We start from the raw sequence: 16,699 nt of genomic DNA on the forward strand, positions 1-16,699 counted from the left end.
TGTTCCAGTTTCTTGTTATATAGGCACCCTACAACCCAGTTTCATCCATGACTACAACCCTACAACCCAGTTTCATCACAGTGTGAAAATTATTATCTATAGTGTGATCTGGAGAAGATGCTCAAAACAGTGTGTACCTCTGTCTCACAGTGTGACTTGAATGGACACTAGAAAACATTTAGAGAAGAGCCACTAAAATGGTACTTAATCCACTAAATAAAACATACAAGGAAATACTTTGTGACCTTAAAGGGACATGAAACCCAAAATTTTTTTCTTTTGTGATTTAGAAAGAGCATGTCATTTTAAACAACTTTCTAATTTACTTCCATTATCTCATTTGCTTCATTCTCTTGATATCACTTGCTGAAAAGCATATATAGATATGCTCAGTAGCTGCTGATTGGTTGCTACACATAGAGGCCTTGTGTGATTGGCTCGCACATGTGCATTGCTATTTCTTCAACAAAGGATATCTAAAGAACTGAGCAAATTAGATAATAGAAGTAAATTGGAAAGTTGTTTAAAATTACATGCCCTATCTGAATCATGAAATGAAATTTTGACTAGACTGCCCCTTTAATATATTTATCTCAGAGGAGAGAAAAAAACAACAACCTTTAACTGTAGCTGGCCAGCCCCAGGTGATGCAGCTCACAGATAAATCTCATGGGCCTAGATTTAGAGTTTTGCGGCCAAAGGGGTGCGTTAGCTACGCGTGCTTTTTTTCCCCCGCACCTTTTAAATACCGCTGGTATTTAGAGTTCACAGAATGGCTGGGTTTTCAGTGCGTTAGGCTCCAAAAAGGGAGCGTAGAGCATAATTTAACGCCACTGCAACTCTAGATACCAGCGGTGCTTACGGACGCGACCAGCTTCAAAAACGTGCTCGTGCACGATTCCCCCATAGAAAACAATGGGGCTGTTTGAGGTGAAAAAAAACCTAACACCTGCAAAAAAGCCGCGTTCAGCTCCTAACGCAGCCCCATTGTTTCCTATGGTGAAACACTTCCTACGTCTGCACCTAACACTCTAACATGTACCCCGAGTCTAAACACCCCTAGCATTACACTTATTAACCCCTATTCTGCCGCCCCCGCTATCGCTGACACTTGCATATTTTTTTTAACCCCTAATCTGCCACTCCGTAAACCGCCGCTACTTACATTATCCCTATGTGCCCCTAACTCCGCCGACCCCTATATTATATTTATTAACCCCTAATCTGCCCCCCTCAACGTCGCCTCCACCTGCCTACACTTATTAACCCCTAATCTGCCGAGCGGACCGCACCGCTACTATAATAAAATTATTAACCCTTAATCCGCCTCACTCCCGCCTCAATAACCCTATAATAAATAGTATTAACCCCTAATCTGCCGACCGAATCTCGCCGCTACTGTAATAAATGGATTAACCCCTAAAGCTAAGTCTAACCCTAACACTAACACCCCCCTAAGTTAAATATAATTTAAATCTAACGAAATAAATTAACTCTTATTAAATATATTATTCCTATTTAAAGCTAAATACTTACCTGTAAAATAAACTCTAAGATAGCTACAATGTAATTAATAATTATATTGTAGCTATTTTAGGATTTATATTTATTTTACAGGTAACTTTGTAATTATATTAACCAGGTACAATAGCTATTAAATAGTTAAGAACTATTTAATAGCTAAAATAGTTAAAATAATTACAAAATTACCTGTAAAATAAATTCTAACCTAAGTTACAATTAAACCTAACACTACACTATCAATAAATTAATTAAATACAATTCCTACAATTAACTACAATGAAATAAACTAACTAAAGTACAAAAAATAAAAAAGAACTAAGTTACAAAAAAAAAAAAAATTTACAAACATCAGAAAAATATTACAACAATTTTAAACTAATTACACCTACTCTAAGCCCCCTAATAAAATAACAAAGCCCCCCAAAATAAAAAAATGCCCCACCCTATTCTAAATTAAAAAAGTTCAAAGCTCTTTTACCTTACCAGCCCTGAACAGGGCCCCTTGCGGGGCATGCCCCAAAGAATTCAGCTCTTTTGCCTGTAAAAAAACCACATACAATACCCCCCCCCAACATTACAACCCACCACCCACATACCCCTAATCTAACCCAAACCCTCCTTAAATAAACCTAACACTAAGCCCCTGAAGATCTTCCTACCTTATCTTCACCATACCAGGTTCACCGATCCGTCCTCGGAAGTCTTGATCCAAGCCTCGGAAGTGTTGATCCAAGCCCAAGCGGGGGGCTGAAGAGTGACGTCCATCCTCGGGCTGAAGTCTGGATCCAAGCGGCGGCTGAAGAAATCCATCTTCGGGCTGAAGTCGGAAGTCCATCATCGGGATGAAGTCTTCTATCAAGCCGCATCTTCAATCTTTTTTCTTCTGGAGCGGAGCGGAGCAGAGCCATCTTCTTTCCAACCGACGAGGATCCAACCTCTTCAACTGACGCCTACTCGCCGAATGACAGTTCCTTTAAATGACGTCATCAAAGATGGCGTCCCTCGAATTCCGATTGGCTTATAGGATTCTATCAGCCAGTCGGAATTAAGGTAGGAAAATTCTGATTGGCTGATGGAATCAGCCAATCAGAATCAAGTTCAATCCGATTGGCTGATCCAACAGCCAATAGAATGCGAGCTCAATCTGATTGGCTGATTGGATCAGCCAATCGGATTGAACTTGATTCTGATTGGCTGATTCCATCAGCCAATCAGAATTTTCCTACCTTAATTCCGATTGGCTGATAGAATCCTATCAGCCAATTGGAATTCGAGGGATGCCATCTTGGATGACGTCCCTTAAAGGAACCGTCATTCATCGGGAAGTCGTCGGAAGAAGAAGATGGGTCCGCGGTGGAGGTCTTCAAGATGGAGCTGGTCGTCATTGAATGAAGATAGAAGATGCCGCTTGGATCAAGATGGTTGCCGGTCCGGATCGCCTCTTCTTCCCGGATAGGATGAAGACTTTGGAGCCTCTTCTGGACCTCTTCAGCCAACGGATGATGGATGTCTAGCCCCTGCTTGGGCTTGGATGAAGATTTCGGAGCCTGGAACGATCGGTGATACCTGGCATGGTGAAGACAAGGTAGGAGGATCTTCAGGGGCTTAGTGTTAGGTTTATTTAAGGGGGGTTTGGGTTAGATTAGGGGTATGTGGGTGGTGGGTTGTAATGTTGGGGGGGTATCGTATGTTTATTTTTACAGGCAAAAGAGCTGAATTCTTTGGGGCATGCCCCACAAAAGGTCCTTTTAAGGGCTGGCAAGGTAAAAGAGCTTTGAACTTTTTTAATTTAGAATAGGGTAGGGCATTTTTTTATTTTGGGGGTCTTTGTTATTTTATTAGGGGGCTTAGAGTAGGTGTAATTAGTTTAAAATTGTTGTAATTTTTTTCTAATGTTTGTAAATATTTTTTTATTTTTTGTAATTTAGTTCTTTTTTATTTTTTGTACTTTAGTTAGTTTATTTCATTGTATTTATTTGTAGGAATTGTATTTAATTAATTTATTGATAGTGTAGTGTTAGGTTTAATTGTAGATAATTGTAGGTAGTTTATTTAATTTATTTATTGATAGTGTAGTGTTAGGTTTAATTGTAACTTAGGTTAGGATTTATTTTACAGGTAATTTTGTAATTATTTTAACTAGGTAACTATTAAATAGTTCTTAACTATTTAATAGCTATTGTACCTGGTTAAAATAATTACAAAGTTACCTGTAAAATAAATATTAATCCTAAAATAGCTACAATATAATTATAATTTATATTGTAGCTATATTAGGATTTATTTTACAGGTAAGTATTTAGCTTTAAATAGGAATAATTTATTTAATAAGAGTTAATTTATTTTGTTAGAATAAAATTATATTTAATTTAGGGGGGTGTTAGGGTTAGGGTTAGAATTAGCTTTAGGGGTTAAAAAATGTATTAGAATAGCGGTGAGCTCCGATCGGCAGATTAGGGGTTAATGTTTGAAGTTAGGTGTCGGCGATGTTAGGGAGGGCAGATTAGGGGTTAATACTATTTATCATAGGGTTATTGAGGCGGGAGTGAGGCGGATTAGGGGTTAATAACTTTATTATAGTAGCGGTGCGGTCCGCTCAGCAGATTAGGGTTTAATAAGTGTAGGTAGGTGGCGGCGATGTTGTGGGGGGCAGATTAGGGGTTAATAAATATAATATAGGGGTCGGCGGTGTTAGGGGCAGCAGATTAGGGGTACATAAGGATAACGTAGTTGGCGGCGCTTTGCGGTCGGCAGATTAGGGGTTAATTATTGTAGGTAGCTGGTGGCGACGTTGTGGGGGGCAGATTAGAGGTTAATAAATATAATATAGGGGTCGGCGGTGTTAGGGGCAGCAGATTAGGGGTACATAAGTATAACGTAGGTGGCGGTCGGCAGATTAGGTGTTAAAAAAATTTAATCGAGTGGCGGCGATGTGGGGGGGCCTCAGTTTAGGGGTACATAGGTAGTTTATGGGTGTTAGTGTACTTTAGAGCACAGTAGTTAAGAGCTTTATGAACCGACGTTAGCCCAGAAAGCTCTTAACTACTGACTTTTTTCTGCGGCTGGAGTTTTGTCGTTAGAGTTCTAACTCTCACTCCAACCAAGACTCTAAATACCGGCGTTAGAAAGATCCCATAGAAAAGATAGGATACGCAATTGACGTAAGGGGATCTGTGGTATGGAAAAGTCGCGGCTGGAAAGTTAGCGTTAGACCCTTAAATGACTGACTCTAAATACCGGCGGTAGCCCAAAACCAGCGTTAGGAGCCTCTAACGCTGGTTTTGACGGCTACCGCCCAACTCTAAATCTAGGCCCTAGTGTCTTGGTAGGCCAATCGGGCTTTGATCAGAACCAGTCTTAGAACTCGATGAATAAAAGCTCTCTGTGCTGGCGAGATTATTAAAGAATTCTCGCCAGTCCTTCTATTTCCCTGTTGGAATGATCTAAAGCCACTTTTTACCCTGAAAACAGGGTGTTTCGCTAAGGGGCGTATACTGCATTTCCATATGCAAAATGCACAAAAAAATTTGTATTTTAAACATCATACAAAACAAATATTTGACCCAATCACACAAAAATAAGCAGGGACAAATTGTACTGTTAAGGTGCATCAAAAATCGTAACAAAATTCTTCACCAAAAATCATGTTTTAACAAAGAACTTAAAATCTGTGTGTAATTTACACAGGAATAAATCTAATTAAATATGCACAGCTTACATTTTAATTTTAGTGCACTCGATGTGCAAAAATCACACAGAAATTTGTACTTCAAAATACAAAATGCAAAATGTAATTGTTTTTTTGTAAAATGGGCTGAACATGGGTGTATATGACAATGTCTCTCTAATCCCAGCGTAATTCTATAAAGATTTTCGCACTGCAGATCTCACAGTTTTTTCTCGCCAACTAAAAGGTGGCGAGCTTTTCTCAAAACACTCAATATACTTATAATCCTAATAGAAAAACACATATATACGAAAATATAGGTGAATTTAAGATGCTCTATGCAGAAAGCAGCATAATGTAAGTTATATTGGCTGCAGGATTTTAATTTTAAAGTGCTCCCCCTGCTCCCTGATAACTTTGCTCTAAGGAGCAGTGTCCCTATCCAGCGTGCTCCAATACTTTCAATAGGAGCCATCTCGCCACTCGCAGGGCCTGCCACTTTTTTACGATCATTCCACTGGGACAGCCCTGCGAGAGTCGGCAAAAAAAAGTATCTTTGAGCAGACAATGTTTACATCATCAAGCCCTTAGTGATAGATTTTACTGTGAGCAATCTGCAAAGCATAATGCAGTAGGCCATGTGCGGTGATATTCCCTTGGTATGCTCTAACTGCTGCATATCTACTGCAATGTCCCTTTACATTAGAACCAACTATTGTCTGTTACAAATAAATTAGAAAATAATTATAAACACTGTCTTTCTGTAGATGTGCAAAGCATCAAGTAGTATTTTTACAGGAGTTCAAGAAGCACAACACTTATTTTAAAGGGAAATTATAGTGAAAAAATTGCACATGCTAATTCATTAAACCATGCCATTTAATACTAGTAACACTGCAATCTATGGAACTTGGTCAGTTGTAGTTTCCACTCTGGATCAGCGGTTCTCTGTGTCTGCCAATGCGGTACTTTTACTTTGTGGGAGTTAAACACATAGACGTGCAATTTCCCTAGTGTTAAAATGACATACGCTAACAATATTTGTTCACTATAATGTCCCTTTAAGTACCATTTTTATGTGTATGGAGGTTATGTATGCTGTTTTAGGTTATAGAGTTATACATTAAAGATTAATACATGTAAGAATACAAAAATTCAGTCCAGCAGATAAAGGTGAATCTTACTTCACTAAGGGCTAGATTACAAGTGGAGCTCTAAATTATTGTGCTCCCGCAAACGGGCAAATTTGCCCGTTTGTGGGAGCGCAATAATTCACCAGCCATTAAAAGATCTCTGGTTAATTTTCTAAAAGTTGTCAGCTAAAATAAGATGGTTAAAATAGGGTCAGCAAAATGAAAACATTGCAGAGAAGCATAGACGGATGTATATACACACGTCAGATGCAGTAGAAAGGCAGAGCTATGTAACAACTATTATTTTTTAATATTTGAAATTAAGAGGAATATTAAAACAAAACTAAAATATTGAAAACCTTACTATTATTTATTTTAGGACAGTAAGGGGATTTCAGTTCTAAATAGTTCAGATAATTGTAAAAGAGAGCTATAAAAAGTTTTCAACGCAAAAGTAATATATTTAAACGCTTATTTCAATATAAATTATGGATTTCCAGAAATATATTAGGGAGCTATGAAGAATAGAAAAATGCTATAATTGATCAACAATTACAAAATAATTCATGAAAGAGAAATATTTTCTGAAATTGTTTTTGAAATTCCACCTCATAGGTACATCAAAGAAAAAAGTAATTTTCAGGGACTATTCAGGTGATCAAACTTTAAAAAGGTTTTTATTTCATTTCAGCATTTTGTAACAGAGGCCACCGACAGCTTCACTGTTCCTCAGATTGTCAAATTATTGTCAGGTGATAAAAAAAACTAATTCCAATATAGGCCTTGTTCATACTGTACCTAGAAATTTAACACATTTTAACAAATGTATCTGGAAGATTTTTAGGGGATGAAACTTATGTTTCAAAGATGTGCTTGGGGAATCCAGTGGCTGATTTAATTGTGTTGCACAACTTATGTTCTGAAGGGGCAAGGCTCTCATGAAGCAAAAAAGATAGACCTGTACTGTGATAACCTTATCATTGTCTAGGCTATAACCCAAACCTTTGATTGGGTTTTGACTATGTCATTAACACTACAAGCTCTGCTAAAGTGATCACAGAACCATTCTGTGATCTAAGCAGGAAGAAGGATGTAACTGAGATTCTATTTCATGGCTATCCCTCCTATGTGGGGCAGCAGGTAGAACAGCTTATTGAATTTCAGTAGGTGAGTTTTTCTGTCTGTCATTTTAATACCGTTTATTTTATTCTAGTGTAACCATGCAGCACGTATCAAGATTTAGAGGGCAGCAGTATTGTCTGCATCCTAAACTTCACAGTACAAAGAAATTCCTCAAATGGTACACAATATGGAAGGAAAAAAACAGGTATGTACAATAAAGCTAACATATGACAGCTGTCATATTATATCCTATTGGTTGTTACTATCTTATTAAAGCAAGTAATACTATATTGACAAAATTAAATAATTCATGTGGTTTTTGAAATGTAATATAACGTTTGGTTCAGAGCCTTTTTAAATATAATGGATTACTTTGATCATACTTTTAACACACTGTTAGAGCAATTTGTTAATTATCTTTCTGTTTGCTTACTTAGGGCCAATTCTATAATGGCCATTGCTGATGCAATAGATCCCTTAGTGCTATGAGATCCTAAACAAGATTCTCTACAAGCATATTTTACCTTGATTGTTGTGTATCTTGCTAAACTACATTTTACTTACATTTTCGTATGTGTAGGTGAGATACAAATGAACAGTATAGTGCTTAATAAAATAAGCATTTCAAAAGTGTATTAATGTAAGCTCAAAAAATCATGAGTTACGCATAAAAAAACTGCAACAACATTCAGGAATTTGCCTAAGCGCATCCACTTAAGCATATGAAATAAAGGTTTTTTTATTGTGTAGCACACATAGGCCTAGATTTGGAGTTCGGCGGTAAAAGGGCTGTTAACGCTCCGCGGGCTTTTTTCTGGCCGCACCATAAATTTAACTCTGGTATCGAGAGTTTAATCAAATGCTGCGTTAGGCTCCAAAAAAGGAGCGTAGAGCATTTTTACCGCAAATGCAACTCTCGATACCAGAGTTGCTTACGGACGCGGCCGGCCTCAAAAACGTGCTCGTGCACGATTCTCCCATAGGAAACAATGGGGCTGTTTGAGCTGAAAAAAAACCTAACACCTGCAAAAAAGCAGCGTTCAGCTCCTAACGCAGCCCCATTGTTTCCTATGGGGAAACACTTCCTACGTCTGCACCTAACACTCTAACATGTACCCCGAGTCTAAACACCCCTAACCTTACACTTATTAACCCCTATTCTGCCGCCCCCGCTATCGCTGACCCCTGCATATTTTTTTTAACCCCTAATCTGCCGCTCCGTAAACCGCCGCAACCTACGTTATCCCTATGTACCCCTAATCTGCTGCCCTAACATCGCCGACCCCTATATTATATTTATTAACCCCTAATCTGCTCCCCACAACGTTGCCTCCACCTGCCTACACTTATTAACCCCTAATCTGCCGAGCGGACCTGAGCGCTACTATAATAAAGTTATTAACCCCTAATCCGCCTCACTAACCCTATCATAAATAGTATTAACCCCTAATCTGCCCTCCCTAACATCGCCGACACCTACCTTCAATTATTAACCCCTAATCTTCCGATCGGAGCTCACCGCTATTCTAATAAATGGATTAACCCCTAAAGCTAAGTCTAACCCTAACACTAACACCCCCCTAAGTTAAATATAATTTTTATCTAACGAAATAAATTAACTCTTATTAAATAAATGATTCCTATTTAAAGCTAAATACTTACCTGTAAAATAAACCCTAATATAGCTACAATATAAATTATAATTATATTATAGCTATTTTAGGATTAATATTTATTTTACAGGCAACTTTGTAATTATTTTAACCAGGTACAATAGCTATTAAATAGTTAAAAACTATTTAATAGTTACCTAGTTAAAATAATAACAAATTTACCTGTAAAATAAATCCTAACCTAAGATATAATTAAACCTAACACTACCCTATCAATAAATTAATTAAATAAACTACCTACAATTACCTACAATTAACCTAACACTACACTATCAATAAATTAATTAAACACAATTCCTACAAATAAATACAATTAAATAAACTAGCTAAAGTACAAAAAATAAAAAAGAACTAAGTTACAGAAAATAAAAAAATATTTACAAACATAAGAAAAATATTACAACAATTTTAAACTAATTACACCTACTCTAAGCCCCCTAATAAAATAACAAAGCCCCCCAAAATAAAAAATTCCCTACCCTATTCTAAATTAAAAAAGTTACAAGCTCTTTTACCTTACCAGCCCTGAACAGGGCCCTTTGCGGGGCATGCCCCAAGAAGTTCAGCTCTTTTGCCTGTAAAAAAAAACATACAATACCCCCCCCCAACATTACAACCCACCACCCACATACCCCTAATGTAACCCAAACCCCCCTTAAATAAACCTAACACTAATCCCCTGAAGATCTTCCTACCTTGTCTTCACCATCCAGGTATCACCGATCCGTCCTGGCTCCAAGATCTTCATCCAACCCAAGCGGGGGTTAGCGATCCATAATCCGGTGCTGAAGAGGTCCAGAAGAGGCTCCAAAGTCTTCCTCCTATCCGGCAAGAAGAGGACATCCGGACCGGCAAACATCTTCTCCAAGCGGCATCTTCGATCTTCTTCCATCCGGAGCGAAGCGGCAGGTTCCTGAAGACCTCCAGCGTGGAACATCCATCCGGACCGACGACTGAACGACGAATGACTGTTCCTTTAAGGGACGTCATCCAAGATGGCGTCCCTCGAATTCCGATTGGCTGATAGGATTCTATCAGCCAATCGGAATTAAGGTAGGAATTTTCTGATTGGCTGATGGAATCAGCCAATCAGAATCAAGTTCAATCCGATTGGCTGATCCAATCAGCCAATCAGATTGAGCTTGCATTCTATTGGCTGTTCCGATCAGCCAATAGAATGCGAGCTCAATCTGATTGGCTGATTGGATCGGCCAATCGGATTGAACTAGATTCTGATTGGCTGATTCCATCAGCCAATCAGAAAATTCCTACCTTAATTCCGATTGGCTGATAGAATCCTATCAGCCAATCGGAATTCGAGGGACGCCATCTTGGATGACGTCCCTTAAAGGAACAGTCATTCGTCGTTCAGTCGTCGGTCCGGATGGATGTTCCGCGCTGGAGGTCTTCAGGATCCTGCCGCTTCGCTCCGGATGGAAGAAGATCGAAGATGCCGCTTGGAGAAGATGTTTGCCGGTCCGGATGTCCTCTTCTTGCCGGATAGGAGGAAGACTTTGGAGCCTCTTCTGGACCTCTTCAGCACCGGATTATGGATCGACAACCCCCGCTTGGGTTGGATGAAGATCTTGGAGCCAGGACGGATCGGTGATACCTGGATGGTGAAGACAAGGTAGGAAGATCTTCAGGGGATTAGTGTTAGGTTTATTTAAGGGGGGTTTGGTTTACATTAGGGGTATGTGGGTGGTGGGTTGTAATGTTGGGGGGGGGGTATTGTATGTTTTTTTTTACAGGCAAAAGAGCTGAACTTCTTGGGGCATGCCCCGCAAAGGGCCCTGTTCAGGGCTGGTAAGGTAAAAGAGCTTGTAACTTTTTTAATTTAGAATAGGGTAGGGAATTTTTTATTTTGGGGGGCTTTGTTATTTTATTAGGGGGCTTAGAGTAGGTGTAATTAGTTTAAAATTGTTGTAATATTTTTCTTATGTTTGTAAATATTTTTTTATTTTCTGTAACTTAGTTCTTTTTTATTTTTTGTACTTTAGCTAGTTTATTTAATTGTATTTATTTGTAGGAATTGTGTTTAATTAATTTATTGATAGTGTAGTGTTAGGTTAATTGTAGGTAATTGTAGGTAGTTTATTTAATTAATTTATTGATAGGGTAGTGTTGGGTTTAATTATATCTTAGGTTAGGATTTATTTTACAGGTAAATTTGTTATTATTTTAACTAGGTAACTATTAAATAGTTCTTAACTATTTAATAGCTATTGTACCTGGTTAAAATAATTACAAAGTTACCTGTAAAATAAATATTAATCCTAAAATAGCTATAATATAATTATAATTTATATTGTAGCTATATTAGGGTTTATTTTACAGGTAAGTATTTAGCTTTAAATAGGAATCATTTATTTAATAAGAGTTAATTTATTTCATTAGATGTAAATTATATTTAACTTAGGGGGGTGTTAGTGTTAGGGTTAGACTTAGCTTTAGGGGTTAATCCATTTATTAGAATAGCGGTGAGCTCCTATCGGAAGATTAGGGGTTAATAATTGAAGGTAGGTGTCGGCGATGTTAGGGAGGGCAGATTAGGGGTTAATACTATTTATGATAGGGTTAGTGAGGCGGATTAGGGGTTAATAACTTTATTATAGTAGCGCTCAGGTCCGCTCTGCAGATTAGGAGTTAATAAGTGTAGGCAGGTGTCGGCGACGTTGTGGGGGGCAGATTAGGGGTTAATAAATATAATATAGGGGTCGGCGGTGTTAGGGGTAGCAGATTAGGGGTACATAGGGATAACGTAGGTGGCGGCGCTTTGCGGTCGTAAGATTAGGGGTTAATTATTTTAAGTAGCTGGCGGCGATGTTGTGGGGGGCAGGTTAGGGGTTAATAAATATAATACAGTGGTCGGCGGGGTTAGGGGCAGCAGATTAGGGGTACATAAGTATAACGTAGGTGGCGGTCGGCAGATTAGGGGTTAAAAATTTTAATCGAGTGGCGGCGGTGTGGGGGGACCTCGGTTTAGGGGTACATAGGTAGTTTATGGGTGTTAGTGTACTTTAGGGTACAGTAGTTAAGAGCTTTATAAACCGGCGTTAGCCAGAAAGCTCTTAACTCCTGCTATTTTCAGGCGGCTGGAATCTTGTCGTTAGAGCTCTAACGCTCACTTCAGAAACGACTCTAAATACCAGCGTTAGAAAGATCCCATTGAAAAGATAGGCTACGCAAATGGCGTAGGGGGATCTGCGGTATGGAAAAGTCGCGGCTGAAAAGTGAGCGTTAGACCCTTTAATCACTGACTCCAAATACCAGCGGGCGGCCAAAACCAGCGTTAGGAGCCTCTAACGCTGGTTTTGACGGCTACCGCCGAACTCCAAATCTAGGCCATAATCAGTTGTTACTGCAATTAACCATTTAACTGTGTGGAGATTTTTGAGACTGAGCTAACACTCACTACAAACACAGTGCTGAAACCTAGGAGTAGTAAAGCCCTAAAGGATATTCTTGGCTCTACCAAGATAATGTATTAAAAACTTAAAGGGACATTGTACACTAGATTTTTCTTTGCATAAATGTTTTGTAGATGATCCATTTATATAACCAATATGGGAGTGTTTTTGTAAAACTGTATAGTTTTGCTTATTATTAACTAACATTGTGCTGATTTTCAGACTCCTAATTTAATTAGAAAAAAAGTGAGGCGTTAATGAAGCAAAGAGTGCAATACCTAAATTAAAAAACTGAGAAATCCTCAAATATGTGTATTTATATATTAACACTCTTAAATAAGTATAATGTGCTCACACCATCTAATGACTAGGCACATGTAAATTTATTAATTATACTAAAAAAGAATATATTCAAATCTTCAGATTTTTCAGATGATTTTCAGACTCCAAACCAAGCCCCAAAGTTTTAGATGTATTTAGATGTATAATGGGTCTATTCATATGCAGGGGTTAGGGAAGGGTCTGCTCTCACCCCCTTTCAGTGGGTGTTCCAGACTAATCTCATTAGCAGTGCTTAATTGGGAGCTTCTAAGTAGGTTTTTTTTAAAAAAAAAGATTACTGGATTTTTATATCAGTATCTGTTCATGTTATTATTTATAGTAGTTTCTATTACATACAGTTAAATTAAAATTGGTGTATTCTGTACCCTTTAAATGTATTTATGTTGTATGCTCCTTTATACAGGCTACTAGTGTTTCATGTTTGTTTTTAACTGGGCATCTAGAGGTGATATGTTTAGGACATTTTTATATGCACTGTTATCTAAACCAGCGTTCGCCAACCAGTGGTCCACGAGAAGATGTTGGTGGTCCTTGACACTATCAAGCAGGAATTATTTTGATGGTGTCACCCCATCACGCCGCAACTCCCTACAGTGCCTGGCTAGGCATCAGTAAAAAACAGACGTCGGAGGAGTTAAATTACAATCTCCCTACACATGTTGCGTAGTACTGCGCAACTTGCGTAGCTAGATTGTATTTCTTTCATGTAATTGGCAAGAGTCCATGAGCTAGTGACGTATGGGATTTTGAGGTTTGGGAAGTTTCCCAAACCTCAAAATGCCTATAAATACACCCCTCACCACACCCACAATTCAGTTTTTACAAACTTTGCCTCCTATGGAGGTGGTGAATCAAGTTTGTGCTAAGATTTCTACGTTGATATGCGCTTCTCAGCATTTTGAAGCCCGATTCCTCTCAGAGTACAGCGAATGTCAGAGGGATGTGTAAAAATGTGTAAATATATACATAATGTAAACTTAGCTATGGTTATACTAGTTATGTACAGTATGTGTGTGTATGTATGTATGTATATATATATATATATATATATATATATATATATATATATATAATTCATGTTAGTGGTCCACAGGATTCAAAATTGTGAGTTTAGTGGTCCCTGAGGTCCGAAAGGTTGGCGACCCCTGATCTAAACTATTTTTATAATAATACCTAATTAACAAAAAAAAATAATAATAAAAGAGTGATGAAGTCCCTGTGTTTTTGAGAAATCATATACAATGTTTAAATTATAACCAAAAGGTCAAAAAAAGGGTTTGTTATATTTCCATTATAAATGAGTCTCTCAGCCTTGATGAGTGGGCAGAATAGTGGCATTCTGCTTATTAAATTGAAAGAAAAAGATATGTTTGCTAAACTAGAAATTATTACAATGTACATTATGCAGAAAGTAGTATAAATGCATTTGTATTTTCTTTAACACAAATGTTACAAATGTCCAAAGTAATTCAACACCAGTGAACGAAGAAAAATTGATAATAGGAGTAAATTAGAAAGTTACTTAAAATTGCATGCTCTATCTGAGTCACAAAATAAAAATTTGGGGTTCAGTGCCCCTTTAAAAGATCTGAATCTTTTATTTAGCTGCATTTAAATTGGTGAAAGTCTGAAGAAAAGGGAGTTGTTTAAAAAATGCAGGAGGTGTCAAGAAGCAAGGAAGACAGAGGAGGTTACAGTGGACCATGGAGGAAGTTTCATGGAGCAGGGAAGACAGAGGAGAGAGGAGGTTGCAGTGAGGCCAGAGGAAATAGGAGGTAACATGGAGCAGGGAAAAAAAAGGAAGGAAGAGGTAGCATTTATCTAAATGGATAGAAGAGAGAGGAGGAAGCATGGAGCCAGAAGGATAGAGAAGGGAGGAGGCCACATGTAGTAGGAAGGAGGCAGCATGGAGTAGTCAGGGTGAACAGAAGAGGGAGGAGGTTGCAAAGAGGACAGAGGAGGCAGGAGGTTGTATGCGGCATGGAGCGCAAAGGAGGTAGAAGGTTGCAGGGTGGACAGAGGAGGCAGGAGGTAGCATGGAGCAGGGAAGTAGACAGATTAGGGAGGAGGTAGCATGGAGCAGGGAAGATAAAGGAGGGAAAAGGCAGCATAGAGCAGGGAGCAGGCAGGTGAGAGCAGACAGGGAGGACAGAAGAAGGCTGAGGCTGCAGGGAGGAAAAAGCATGGGGCAGGGAGGATAGAAGAGGGAGGAGGCAGCATGGAGCATGGAGGACAGAGGAGAGAGGAGGAAGCAGAGAGGATAGAGGAGAGGGGGGAGACAGCATGGAGCAGGGAAGACAGAGGAGGGAGGAGGCAACATAAAGCAGGGAGGATAATGGAGGAAGGAAGCAGCATAGAGCAAGAAGAAGACAGCATAGAGCAGGGTGAAGGCAATTTTATTGGAAAGAGGAAGGATGATATTTCAGAGGAGGGAGCATGGAGCTTCAAATGATAAAGCAGGAAGTTTTTCAAGAATAAGGAGGGAGTTTTACAGGAGGGAATTTTCCAGGACAGGAGGGAGCACAGAACTTTAAAGGATTGGAGGTAGGATGTCCTAAAATTGACACCCTTAGCATGCAATCACAGGAAAAGGTATGGAAATTGCTAAATATTCTACAAAGTAGAAAGTGTTAGGCTAAATGGGGGAGGGATCACTCAAGGGGCTCTTTGTTGCTTTTAAACCATAGGGTGTACAACCCTGTTAAAGATGTACTTGGTTTTGGGGAAGTGTGTATAAGTCAAGTATTTTTACAACCTGTAAGACCAATGCTTATTGTGCTCAATATACAATTACTTTATATCTTATTTTGAAAGTATTATGTTAAATAAATGTATTAAAAGATGTAGTAATACACCCCTCACCACACCCACAATTCAGTTTTTACAAACTTTGCCTCCTATGGAGGTGGTGAATCAAGTTTGTGCTAAGATTTCTACGTTGATATGCGCTTCTCAGCATTTTGAAGCCCGATTCCTCTCAGAGTACAGCGAATGTCAGAGGGATGTGTAAAAATGTGTAAATATATACATAATGTAAACTTAGCTATGGTTATACTAGTTATGTACAGTATGTGTGTGTATGTATGTATGTATATATATATATATATATATATATATATATATATATATAATTCATGTTAGTGGTCCACAGGATTCAAAATTGTGAGTTTAGTGGTCCCTGAGGTCCGAAAGGTTGGCGACCCCTGATCTAAACTATTTTTATAATAATACCTAATTAACAAAAAAAAATAATAATAAAAGAGTGATGAAGTCCCTGTGTTTTTGAGAAATCATATACAATGTTTAAATTATAACCAAAAGGTCAAAAAAAGGGTTTGTTATATTTCCATTATAAATGAGTCTCTCAGCCTTGATGAGTGGGCAGAATAGTGGCATTCTGCTTATTAAATTGAAAGAAAAAGATATGTTTGCTAAACTAGAAATTATTACAATGTACATTATGCAGAAAGTAGTATAAATGCATTTGTATTTTCTTTAACACAAATGTTACAAATGTCCAAAGTAATTCAACACCAGTGAACGAAGAAAAATTGATAATAGGAGTAAATTAGAAAGTTACTTAAAATTGCATGCTCTATCTGAGTCACAAAATAAAAATTTGGGGTTCAGTGCCCCTTTAAAAGATCTGAATCTTTTATTTAGCTGCATTTAAATTGGTGAAAGTCTGAAGAAAAGGGAGTTGTTTAAAAAATGCAGGAGGTGTCAAGAAGCAAGGAAGACAGAGGAGGTTACAGTGGACCATGGAGGAAGTTTCATGGAGCAGGGAAGACAGAGGAGAGAGGAGGTTGCAGTGAGGCCAGAGGAAAT

The 16,699-nt window shown here is 38.3% G+C and overlaps 1 protein-coding gene across 1 annotated transcript in view; it reads left to right on the plus strand.

Moving 5' to 3' along the window:
* The window catches only part of CXCL14 (C-X-C motif chemokine ligand 14), an 83,211-nt gene that overhangs the window by 38,440 nt on the left and 28,072 nt on the right, over positions 1-16,699 (plus strand). Inside the window, exon 3 of the mRNA XM_053717202.1 lies at positions 7,538-7,651. Coding sequence (XP_053573177.1) covers positions 7,538-7,651 — 114 coding nt within the window. The remainder of the gene's footprint in view (positions 1-7,537; positions 7,652-16,699) is intronic.

Source organism: Bombina bombina, chromosome 6, assembly GCF_027579735.1.
Source record: "Bombina bombina isolate aBomBom1 chromosome 6, aBomBom1.pri, whole genome shotgun sequence".
Lineage (NCBI taxonomy): Eukaryota > Metazoa > Chordata > Amphibia > Anura > Bombinatoridae > Bombina > Bombina bombina.